This window comes from Notothenia coriiceps, unplaced genomic scaffold (assembly GCF_000735185.1).
Source record: "Notothenia coriiceps isolate Sejong01 unplaced genomic scaffold, NC01 NC01_scaffold00036306, whole genome shotgun sequence".
Lineage (NCBI taxonomy): Eukaryota > Metazoa > Chordata > Actinopteri > Perciformes > Nototheniidae > Notothenia > Notothenia coriiceps.
In genome coordinates this window covers 49,512-60,329 of record NW_011369007.1, presented here as the reverse complement: position 1 = coordinate 60,329, position 10,818 = coordinate 49,512, and the positions used below count along the sequence as shown (strand labels likewise).

Below are 10,818 nucleotides of genomic sequence, written 5' to 3'. Positions count from 1 at the left end.
TAAGCTAACGAGTACTGATAAGCTTTATTTTGTTTTGATCCAATGCTGCACAACTGAACTGATCCAATGCTGCTGTGAAAGAAAGAAGCTATATCCATGTTGGATAGAATATCCAATTTAAATAAAAAAATAACCTTAAGGGACAACTTGAATGCTTTTTTTCTTTTTTTTCTCTTAATGCATTGCATAAAGATCGGATCGGGAAAAATCGGTATCGGCAAATTGTCAAAATCAAATGATCGGAAGCAAAAAAAGGTGATCGGGACATCCCTAATATATGTCTAACATAATTAAATATGGTGTTTGGAGAGAAAAAAAGAAAAAGCATACATTGGGTTCATGCCATAAAAATCCCTCCTACTGCTTACATAATGCTTCAACAAATGCTGTTACCAAGAAAGCAAGAATCAATTATTGTTCCTTCCATGGCAACAGTGATGCTAGAACAGATCCAATTAATAGATAAGTACTTGTACGCAAGCTTCGCTAAATTACAGGTAGAAAATACTTTTAAAGAATCAATGCTCTTAACCATAAACTTAGTTATAGCATCTTCTTCAGCTGTGTCAGTCTCTAACACAAAACATTTTACAGCCAAAATCAATGTCCACGCCAGGGAGGAAGTGAGGCAAAACATTTTAGAGGAGCGCTTCCTTGTTAATGAAAAACATATGCTTCCATTGTGTTCCAAAAATGATTAAAAATAGCTTGGAGAGATACGCAGGACAAACATGGCCCATTATTTCAGAATATGCCTGTGTTAGACCAAGGGATGCTGATGATACAGAGCACATTACTTGTGTTTGTGCTCCAACAGTCAGTGCCATATGAACCGTGAACAATGTGAATGGACAATAGAGAAATAAACTAACCTTTCTAATAGTGGCCATGTGCAGCTTTTCGGTTTCTGTCCTCTTTTTTAGTTCATCCTTCATGTTGTCCTTCTCTGAACATATACCCAAAATCAGCTCCTGGTGCCTCTTGTTTTCCTCGAGCAGCCTATATACACAGACAGAAACAACAACACACAATACCAATTCAGGTCAAGTCCAAGCCAATTAGTGAAGAATGTAGAGTGTTGTAATGAACTGCGCCGGATAGGAAAGTATTTGGGTCACTCTCTGTCATTTAGCCAAAGAGTTACAAAAACATTACTTGAAACAATTATTCTTGTGTGTCTGCTAAATCAAGGAAGATTAAAAAAAAAAGAATGTGTAAGGAAAAGAAAAACAATAGCATTTAGAAAGTAGGTAAAACACTTGCAAAACTGACCAAGTTCTGTACAAATAGCAGTTTAAAATGACGTTACGAAGGTGGCCTTGTAAATAATCAGCAACTCTAGGCAGCAGATAAACCAGAGACAGAAATAATCTAATAACTGACGGCATACTGCGTCCATTCTAACTGACGAAATAGCACTTTACCTCTGAATCGACTTCTCCTGCTGTGCATACTGGTACTGCACACACTTCTCAAAGACCACCATGCAGTTCTCTTGGTCTGTAGGGAGTCCGTTGATAGGTGGGCTTCCTTTGCCCTCACCTTTACGTTCCCCCTCAGGCAGCTGACAAGACAACAGCTCTGACTCGAGCTCATCCAGCAGCGACTCCTGTGACAGGGAGCGCTGGATCTGGGAGATAAGCTTTCGGCTGCAATCAGTGTCATACGGACTTGAGAAGGAATGGGAGGGGGCCGGGTTGTCGGCACTAGTTTGCGGGCTGGAAGCAGGTGATGAGCCCACTGTGTCTGAACTGGGGGTAGAAGGGCCGTTGCAGAACCCGGAGGTGGTTGTCGAGTCAGTAGGGGAGTTTTTGGAAGCACTTTGGAGGCAAGGGGATGATGGACTTTCTGCTGAGCTGCTATCATCAGCAGGCGATGGCTCTGTGGGACAATTTGTGACCAAGACTGATGGCTGCTCATTGCAGTGTGTGGCATGAGAATCCTTCACTTCATTAAGAGTCAATAAGGTTTCTGCTGTGCCTTCAGAAACAGAATCAGAGCTTTCCACGTCATCCAAAGCTATGACTGGGGCTACTGAAGCTCCAACAGCCTCATCTGAAAGGGAAGGGAGCTTGCTTTGCATAAAAGCTGTACTGCTGTCACAGCCAGCATCAAGCTCACTCCCCTCTTCATGTTCCTGACTGCATGTTTGAGCTTCCGACCTTGTCTGTATGCCTGTCTGAACATCTGTTGTAGTCTTGATGAATTCTCTGTCAAGCTCTGCTTCATCGTTTGCCTGACTGAACTTGTCCGCCTCATCCGCACTGTGGTTGTGAGAGATGTCTTCCTCCTCTTCTATGTTAGATGCGCTGTTGTGGTGCTGATTCCCCGGTTGTGACTCTTCTGACACTGATTCAACCTCCGATCCCTCCATCATGTGTGTATCCGAGGCAGGACCAGGCTGTTCCATGGTCCCTCTCTGGTTCAAATCTGGTAGAGGCAAAGGTAGACACAGAGAAGATAGCAAGATTCAAAAATTGTGCAAAACAAAATAACTGTTTTCATACATTTGGTCACAATAGTTTTTCTGTGAACAGCCTAAAATTCCTGAATGTAACCAATATAGCAGCCGGGAGCTTTTTGCATGGTCATTGGGCACAATGTTGTCCTTGTGGTGAGCTAGGAGTAACCAGAGAGCAAGATTTATATTTCCACATGGTTATTTGCAAGAGGATTTGTTAACAAAAGGACCACATAACACAGAGTCATCCCCAACAGACACACACTAAGCTGTTTGGTCTTATCAACACCTGTTACGTGGGTTACACTTGTTGGTCTGTGGCGCTGTATGTCATACAACTTAGATAGGTATTTTAGATCATGACAAAGCCTCACCCTAATGCAATTATCTTTCAAATCTCTCATGACACACTTGGTAGGATTTGATTATGGAAAAGAACTGTACAATGTTTCTCAAGTACAGTATACAATTGAAGCAATATGAAAAACTGTATCTCCTAATAATAATAATAAAGCTTTATTTATATAGCACTTTCCTAAGGGATGACCAATGGTACATGATGAACACGTGTTGGTATTTACATGTCTACTTTTAAGAATATGAAATACAACATTTATGGATTAGCTTGATGACACTTTTCTTGGTCACTTTATGTGAGGGATTTAAATTAACAGGCCACTAAACCTCTTCACACCAGAGACATGGAAATGGTTAATAAACAAAGTCCTCCCGTCTCATACTTAAACATTCAGTCATGTGTTGAACCTCATATATCAAATATAAGTTAAACATTATCCCCATGGCTTTTAGTTTTAGATATTGCATTGGAAAGATGATATGCAACACTATGTTTCCTGATCCTGAATCACACCAGAACAATTTGTCATTGCTTTTTCCTTATCATCTAATCCGTACTCCCTACAGTTTTTCCATAACTACCGCATTACGTTAATGAGTAATAGGTAGATCATAGCCACATATATCCAGCCAATTAAGCTTATCGCGTAAATGGTGAAAGCACAACAGATAAAAACACACACTGGCGTTGATGCTCTTTCGACAGGTGTCATGCCATCAATGTCAAAATGAGTGAACATAATAATCAGTAACCAGCCGAATCAAAATACACGATTTACGTTTTCATGCCTTGGGTAGGTGACTGTGTAGTTAGATAGCAGCAGGCCGAAGTGCCATTTGTATTTACTGTCGTTTTATTAACAGTTCGGTTCATTTAACGATAGCCATACCAATGCTAACTTAATCTTGCTAGCTGCTTAGTTAACCAAAACAAGGTATTAGTGACACGATTTGCATAACGTAACACATATGATACCAACAATGGGTGGTTCAAATGTATGTTACGCATAAGTGCAGACTGACATATTGTATGGATCCACTGCTTACTGTAGCTAGCTAAGCTAACGTTGATAAGAGAGGCGTTAGCTACACTGCAGCTAGCGAAACTAACGCTGCAATCCAACATACAAGACACATGACGCTTAATAAACATGATTATATTTTCACCTACCGAATGCAAAAAGCCCATGTTGTAATCCAATGCGATCGAACCGGTATAAGGGATAACTTTGAGCTTTCTGCCTTAACAGCTGATAGCCCCAACAAGTCACTTTGATATGACACATCAACAAATATGGCCACTGCGGGAGAAATGATGAGGAGATATAAACCAATCAGAGACCAGTGAGAAGTTACGTCAGTCTGACGTAAACGCATGGCAGGTACACCTCCACATTAAATGTGCTCCCATTGAAGAGACTGGATTTTATAGCCTTCCTTTTCTGTTTTTTCTTTTCCTCTTTATTATTTCTACTATTACAGCTACCCTATGTTGTTATGTTGTACCCTGCTACCATGCCGGTTCTGTCTCAAGTTTTTATTATGCCTAAATGTTTACTGTTTTTTCTTAATGTCAAACGTCAGAAGTGAAATTGTTATAAAAAAAGAGAAAAAGGTAAACTTTCACATGATTTTATAGATTTACAGACACGTTAATATTTTAACAAATAACAAAGAAAAAAACACTTAATACAACATGTCACATACTGTTGATGTGATACATGTACTGACTTGCAGCCCATGATTATTGTACTGATACATTATTTGACTGAAATGCAATTAATAAAGTCAGTGTGCATTGTGCAATGACTGAGTGACAAAGCCAGCAATCAATGCACATGATGGTTGCAGGTTGCAGGCATGAGCACTAACAATATTTTCAAGTCACTTAAATTCCTCATAGCTCCAAGGCCAATCTGTTGTTCCTATAATTAAAAAAAAGCAATTATCATTTTGGATATGTATGGATACCAATGTCACAGCTTAATATTAACCCAATACAAATATATTTATCCTGACCACACCCCATGGACCACACCCTTTGAGCATAGACCTACCCACAATCCATTGCGCATGTGTTCGGCACTTTCACCCATTCTGCCAGCACGTGCACTCAGGTAACAACTATTGGCTGCGCAATATTAATCTATAAAGTGTATATATATTTCATTATTTTGTGGTTTATAATTACAACTGTGTCGTATAACAACATTACTCCAGTGTATTGTTCAACGTTATGTTCAACTGTCGCCGTGTAATTTGCTAAAAGTAGCTAGCGGGCTAACATCAGTCCCAGCTAAGTGAAACGTTAGCGGGTCAATGCTGATTAGCTAGCTAAAGACGCACGTGTTCTCCCTGAGAGGAGCATAACGATGCTTTTGTTCACTTTTTATACTTGAAATATACTTTTAATAAACTGTCTAACATAACCGAATATTTTTAACATTAGCAGCTGCCGCCATGCACCGCTCATTTGCTTCAAACTTTGTTCGACCTAACCTGCCTCTGAGGAAGCCATTGTCGAGCCCCTTCGCTCCTGTCGGCCCGAGGCCTCGGCCTCCAACCATACCTCAGGCTCCCACCATGCCCGATGCAACACCTGTGCAGCCCCTGTTAGGTGCCGTTGAAGACGGTAATCATTGCAATCATTAGCCGAAAGGCTTTTATTACCTGAGACACCTGCCGGGAATACCTGTTTTTTTTCTAATCTGGACAACTGTACAATGCAATTAGTAACTGCAGCGCCATACCACGTTAACTGTAAAGCATGGAAATTGTATTAATTTGGCCCTTATTTGTTCATTTATCTTTTTTTGCAGGCCCTACAAATGCACCAGTCAGCATGGATCAACCTGTAGTATGTAACAACTTTACTGTTCTTTATGATTAGATTAATTAATATGTTTTGCTGTACATTGCCATTTACCACATTTTCTTTCCCTTTTAATAGATGTTAGGATCCATGCCGCCAGCACTGGTGGTATACTTCTGCAACTTCTGTGGTCAGAAAGGTAATGTTGTAGTAAAATGGCATGTAAAGTTCAGGGGGTGGCATTGGGATATATATTTTTTAAATCCTCTGAAGCAGACCGAGAGAGGAGCTGTGGATTATTGTTATTGATTAAAGGTGACCTATCATGCAAAATGCACTTTTGTACGTCTTTTATACATGAATATGTGTCCCCGGTGTTCCAGGGAACTCACCAAGTGTCAGAAAACACAACCCTCTCTATTTTCCTCCATACTCAAATCTCTTAAAAAGGGGCTGCAACGGATCTGATGCATACTGATCCAGATTTGAACACTTCTATGACTTCACAGAAGTGGCGCTAGGCTATTGGGCCAACTCCACCAATCAGGAGCCATGGACATTGCCGTTCGAAAGCGCTGGAGACGCTGTAGTACACATGCCAGGCCTGTAGATGGTGCTGTTCTCACAGAATCAGCCCATGCAAAGACAGTGTTAAATTGAGCGAAATAAGGAATGGCTAAAATGCATGATCTGTTTGGTATTTTGAAAAATAAAAAGTATAAATATGCCTTATATAGGTATGGTCCTACACTATATTATTCAAATATAGCATGATAGGTCCACTTTAATGCATCAGTGTTTCTTAGGGTCAAAAACACTACACTCACAGCTTAAAATGAGAGCGTTTAGTTTATTTAGTAAAAGAGCAAATGTTCAATGTGAAAAGTGACAGTAGATATAGATGAGTTGCAATTTGGTGCTATAGTTTTATATATATATTAAAACAAATAATATAACAAATAAAATAAAATGTATAACATTTTGAATTTCAGGGGGAGTGGGGCTCCCTTTGCAGGGCACAGCGCCCCTCCAAGACAATGGTAGGGGAAACACCGGTAGAGAATGATCAATTATTGAGTCAAAACAAAAACAATTTTGATGACCTTTACTAGATAATTCCTTCTTACCACTTAGAAAAGTTTTGTTAGTGCATATTTGTATTTAAATCTAATACAATTAGCAATCTAATTAATAAATGTTCATGTGACAGGAAATGTTCGATGTAAGCGCTGCAAGAAGACGCCCTACTGCTCTGTGGTGTGTCAGACAGAAGATTGGAAGGCACACAGACACATGTGCAAGTCCATTGATCCAGAACCTGCAAAGTAAGCTGGGTCAACCCTAAGTGCTACTTACTGTCAGCTGTGATGATTTTCTAATTAAAGCAAATATCAATATGTGATTCACCAGTCAAGAATAGATTTATTATATATTGTCCAATAGATAATGTGCACTGACGCGTTTCTTTTAATCTCAGAGCGAAAACTCAGGAAACTGAAGCTTTGCCAGTGACGGGAGACCAAGCTAGCATGCTTGAGTCTAAGGTATTTGCAGATGATTTGAAATAGGCCAATGTGAATGATTTGTGGTCAATGTTTATTATGTATGTTAAACCTCTTTCTTCTTTTTTTAAGCAATGTGATGCATCCAGCCTCGAGAGGGTCTTTTTTAAGGACTTGCATATGACAAAAAGTATTAAGGGAACCGACATCCAGGTATAACATATCCAGTTGCCCTTCATTTGTAAGACTGATCCAACCAACTTTTAAAAATACTAACATGCAATGACTTTGTTGTGATTTTGTTTGGTTGTCAGGCATCTGTTGTAGAGTTCTACAGCCCTGGCAAGTTCTTCATCCTTGCCCAAAGTCCTGAGCTGCTGGTCGCTCTTCAAAGAATCAGCAGAGAACTTCAGAAAACGTACAGCTGCTCATCAGTGACAACATACGTACCCCACGTTGGAGAGGTCTGCGGGGTTAAATTCTGTTTTGACATGGTGAGCAGAGGCCTTCTCTCGATGAAATCAGTGACATATACCGATTGGCTCAATCATTGCCTGTATCACTTGTATGTTTCACTCTATTTGTGTGTTTGTAGAACTGGTACCGAGGCCTTGTCCAGACTTTGGCTGCTGACCAGAAGACAGCTAAAATCCTTTACATTGACTTCGGCAATGAAGAGAATGTCCCTGTGGACAGGATCAAGCCTCTTGCAGCTAATGTTCCGCCATTTTGTCCATGTGTAAGTGCATTTACGCTCCACTATATACCGTTTTTAAGCATGGCAAAGATAACACACTGTCACAACATACAATTCACTTGACAGTCTTTCAGTGTCTTACAGCTAGCATGATGACATTAGCACTTGCATCTATCATTCCCAGGCAATGGAGTGCCGTATTGCAGGGGTGGTTCCTGTGACTGACAGCTGGTCAGCCGAGTGCTGTTTGTCAGTGAAACGGCTCTTGGCCGGCAACACTGTGACTGTTAAGCTCGAGGAAACCCTAGAAAATGGTCGCATTCATGCTGTGGATATCCTGCTTTCCATGGGTAGGTTATACAAAGTTGGAAAATGATGAAATCATGGGTAATTAATGGTTTAAGTGTTATTTGTGATAGAGATACAGAGGAAAGGATTTGCAAACGTTTAAAGCCATACATAAAAGTCTTTATCTTTTGTCTTCTAGGAAAGAAGTTGAGCGCATTCCTCCTGGAGCATGGATATGCAGCAGAGGAAACAGTCAGCGAAACACCAACTCGCCTAGAAATAAGTAAGCCATATGTGCTTAGCCACCCAATCTGAAATCAGTCTGCAGAACAGGGCTGTGACATAAGGGATAGAGCTGGGGAGATAACTTCATCCGTTCCTGTTACACGATTCAAGAGTCAATCGTTTGCACATCAACAGAAGTTTATTTGGAATTTATTCCTGTGCGCTCAACAAAAACAAAACATTACGCATAATTCACAAGTGTCCAAAAACACTGCAATACAATATTCTCACAACAATGAATGCAACCATATGGCTCATAGCCTCAAAGAAGTTACATGTGCAACACCACAGTTTGCTGAAATATCTAATATACAGATGCCTTTTGCGGTATCAAAAGAAATGAAAGTCACTTAATTTTAGAGACAGATTTGACGGATACTTCAGCTAAATAGGACAAATCATTAAGTCTCTGATGTAATGGAATTCTTCCCCTTCTGCGTTTGTTGTGTTTTTGCTATCAATTTAGGTAAGTAAAGTTTGTTTTCCCTCAGATGCCATGGTGAGTGCATCCTTGGAGAACTTCAGGCGTTGCTCTGATGGAAAGGATGACAACACCTGGGCTCAGCCCCCGGAGCCCCTCACACAGGCGGTGGGCGACTCCTTCTCTGTTGTGGTCACCCACCTCCAGTCACCCGATGACATCATCATACAGAAGGTGGAGAACGCTGGTAAGTAGCATTTCATCTGGTACTACAAACGCACCATCCAAACCTATATCTTTAACTTGTGAGCTTTTGTTTTACAGGAGTCATTCAGGACTTGCAGCTGAAGCTGAGGGAGCACGGCAGCCAGACCCCAACCCCCCAGAACTTCAGACCAGCCCCCGGCACAGTTTGCTGTGCTCAGTTCTCAGGTATAACATATACACAGGAGTAACATTGAAACCTAGTTGTTGTGTATTTGCAATTATAAAACAGACGAGTCAAATCAAGCAATCTGATTGGTTCTTAGCCGTGATATACTGAGCGTATACCACAGGTAGAATTGTAAGTTACTTTTCACAACAAGTCAGTATCCCTCCGCGTCTAAGAAAAACAGTTGGGCTGGAACAAGAAAGCAGCGGAGAAGTAACGGGGCAGAAACCCTCCTTTTTATGCAGCGGTCCAGACATAGACATCAAACGGCAAAAAATATTCAGTGTGCAGTTCCTCTGGCATTAGGGCATGGATATCACAGGGATACACTTTCCAAGGTTTGACATAATTAATTCTGCTACTTTTAAAGCAAGCAACGATGTTTTCAAATCTTTAATCAAAGAGGTCCGCCAAAACACCATCGACCAATCAGATTGCTTGATTTGACTTGTCAGTTTTATAAATTTGCATTTCTTCCGTTACGAAACAAACTTACAAAGCATAAGATGGAAACATTTAAGATTAACTTCGACCTCCGGGGGGGTCTTACTATGGAGGAGTGGATTGAGCAGTGCCTATCTCCAGAAAAAAAAGCACCTAAACTACGACATGCAGAGCTACGTGAAGAGCAGGTAGACCAACTGGAAAAGTACCACCATTCAAAAGCTTTCTGATGCGGGTCTTGAAACAAAGCAGAGAAATTATGACCGTTAGTGGCCACAGGTGCGAAAGCTCTCTCCAGAGCAACTGGAAGCCCAATCTCGGGGACCGGAGAAAGTGAAGCAATATTCTCGCCACGCCAAGCAACAGCCTCGAACAACCTCAACCTATACAAGTGACCACGTAAGCCATGCTACTGATGCTGGACAGTTTTTCAGTGGCTGCACAATAAACAGCAACATACACATTAATGTAAATAAACAACCAAATAATGGATCAACGCTCTCTGTCTAATATGTTCGCTTGCTGTTAGTGTTGTTGCATAGCAACCACCTTGCACTATGTTTTGTGCAGAAGGCAACGGAGGGAATATTTGATTTTGAACATCATTATTTACTAATAAAAACTATTTAAATTAGGGTGTGTATTTTTCTTTCATATTGCCACACTTGGTAACCGTTTTATAAAAGCAATAGCTCGCGACAAGCTATTGCTTAAGTATAATCCCTCTATATAAATGCCCCTGCTAATGCATTGTAATAAGGTAATATCAAATGTAGTATTTTGGGTTGACGATGCGTTGTTACCAAGGCTCTGACCTCTGTGTTATTGGTTTTCTCCAGAGGACAAGCCAGTGGCTACTAGGGGCGCCAAAATTCTGGTCCGTAATCATCGAGCGAGCGTGCTTCTGTGTGCGCGCTACCTAGATTTTTTGGCAAGCTCTGAGGGAGCGTGCGATTAGGGGCCACCTGCGGGCCTATCAGCTCCTCACTGCTTGGGCCCGGCCCATGCAGGCCTGCCTGCCATGTGTCTAGCAGGTAATCTTAATGCACCACAAAGCACATGTTTAATGGTTACAACTTACTAAAGTGTGCTAAATTGCGTTGAAGGATCTGCTTGAG

General features: G+C 41.0%; 2 protein-coding genes across 2 annotated transcripts in view; one reads left to right on the top strand and one right to left on the bottom strand.

The window, feature by feature from the left end:
* Nucleotides 1-4,108, bottom strand: part of ccdc186 (coiled-coil domain-containing protein 186) — a 32,626-nt gene extending 28,518 nt beyond the window's left edge. The window contains exons 1-3 of the mRNA XM_010792116.1: nt 3,990-4,108; nt 1,425-2,430; nt 873-999 (exon numbers count right to left, since the gene is read on the bottom strand). Of these exons, the coding sequence (XP_010790418.1) occupies nt 873-999; nt 1,425-2,430; nt 3,990-4,104 (1,248 nt within the window). The 5' untranslated portion in view covers nt 4,105-4,108. The remainder of the gene's footprint in view (nt 1-872; nt 1,000-1,424; nt 2,431-3,989) is intronic.
* A 743-nt stretch (nt 4,109-4,851) lies between these two features.
* Nucleotides 4,852-10,818, top strand: part of tdrd1 (tudor domain containing 1) — a 14,794-nt gene continuing 8,827 nt past the window's right edge. The window contains exons 1-15 of the mRNA XM_010792118.1: nt 4,852-4,935; nt 5,271-5,450; nt 5,638-5,675; nt 5,769-5,829; nt 6,623-6,670; nt 6,841-6,955; nt 7,108-7,174; nt 7,265-7,345; nt 7,447-7,626; nt 7,728-7,871; nt 8,014-8,179; nt 8,317-8,400; nt 8,894-9,070; nt 9,148-9,255; nt 10,540-10,608. Of these exons, the coding sequence (XP_010790420.1) occupies nt 5,279-5,450; nt 5,638-5,675; nt 5,769-5,829; nt 6,623-6,670; nt 6,841-6,955; nt 7,108-7,174; nt 7,265-7,345; nt 7,447-7,626; nt 7,728-7,871; nt 8,014-8,179; nt 8,317-8,400; nt 8,894-9,070; nt 9,148-9,255; nt 10,540-10,608 (1,510 nt within the window). The 5' untranslated portion in view covers nt 4,852-4,935; nt 5,271-5,278. The remainder of the gene's footprint in view (nt 4,936-5,270; nt 5,451-5,637; nt 5,676-5,768; nt 5,830-6,622; nt 6,671-6,840; nt 6,956-7,107; nt 7,175-7,264; nt 7,346-7,446; nt 7,627-7,727; nt 7,872-8,013; nt 8,180-8,316; nt 8,401-8,893; nt 9,071-9,147; nt 9,256-10,539; nt 10,609-10,818) is intronic.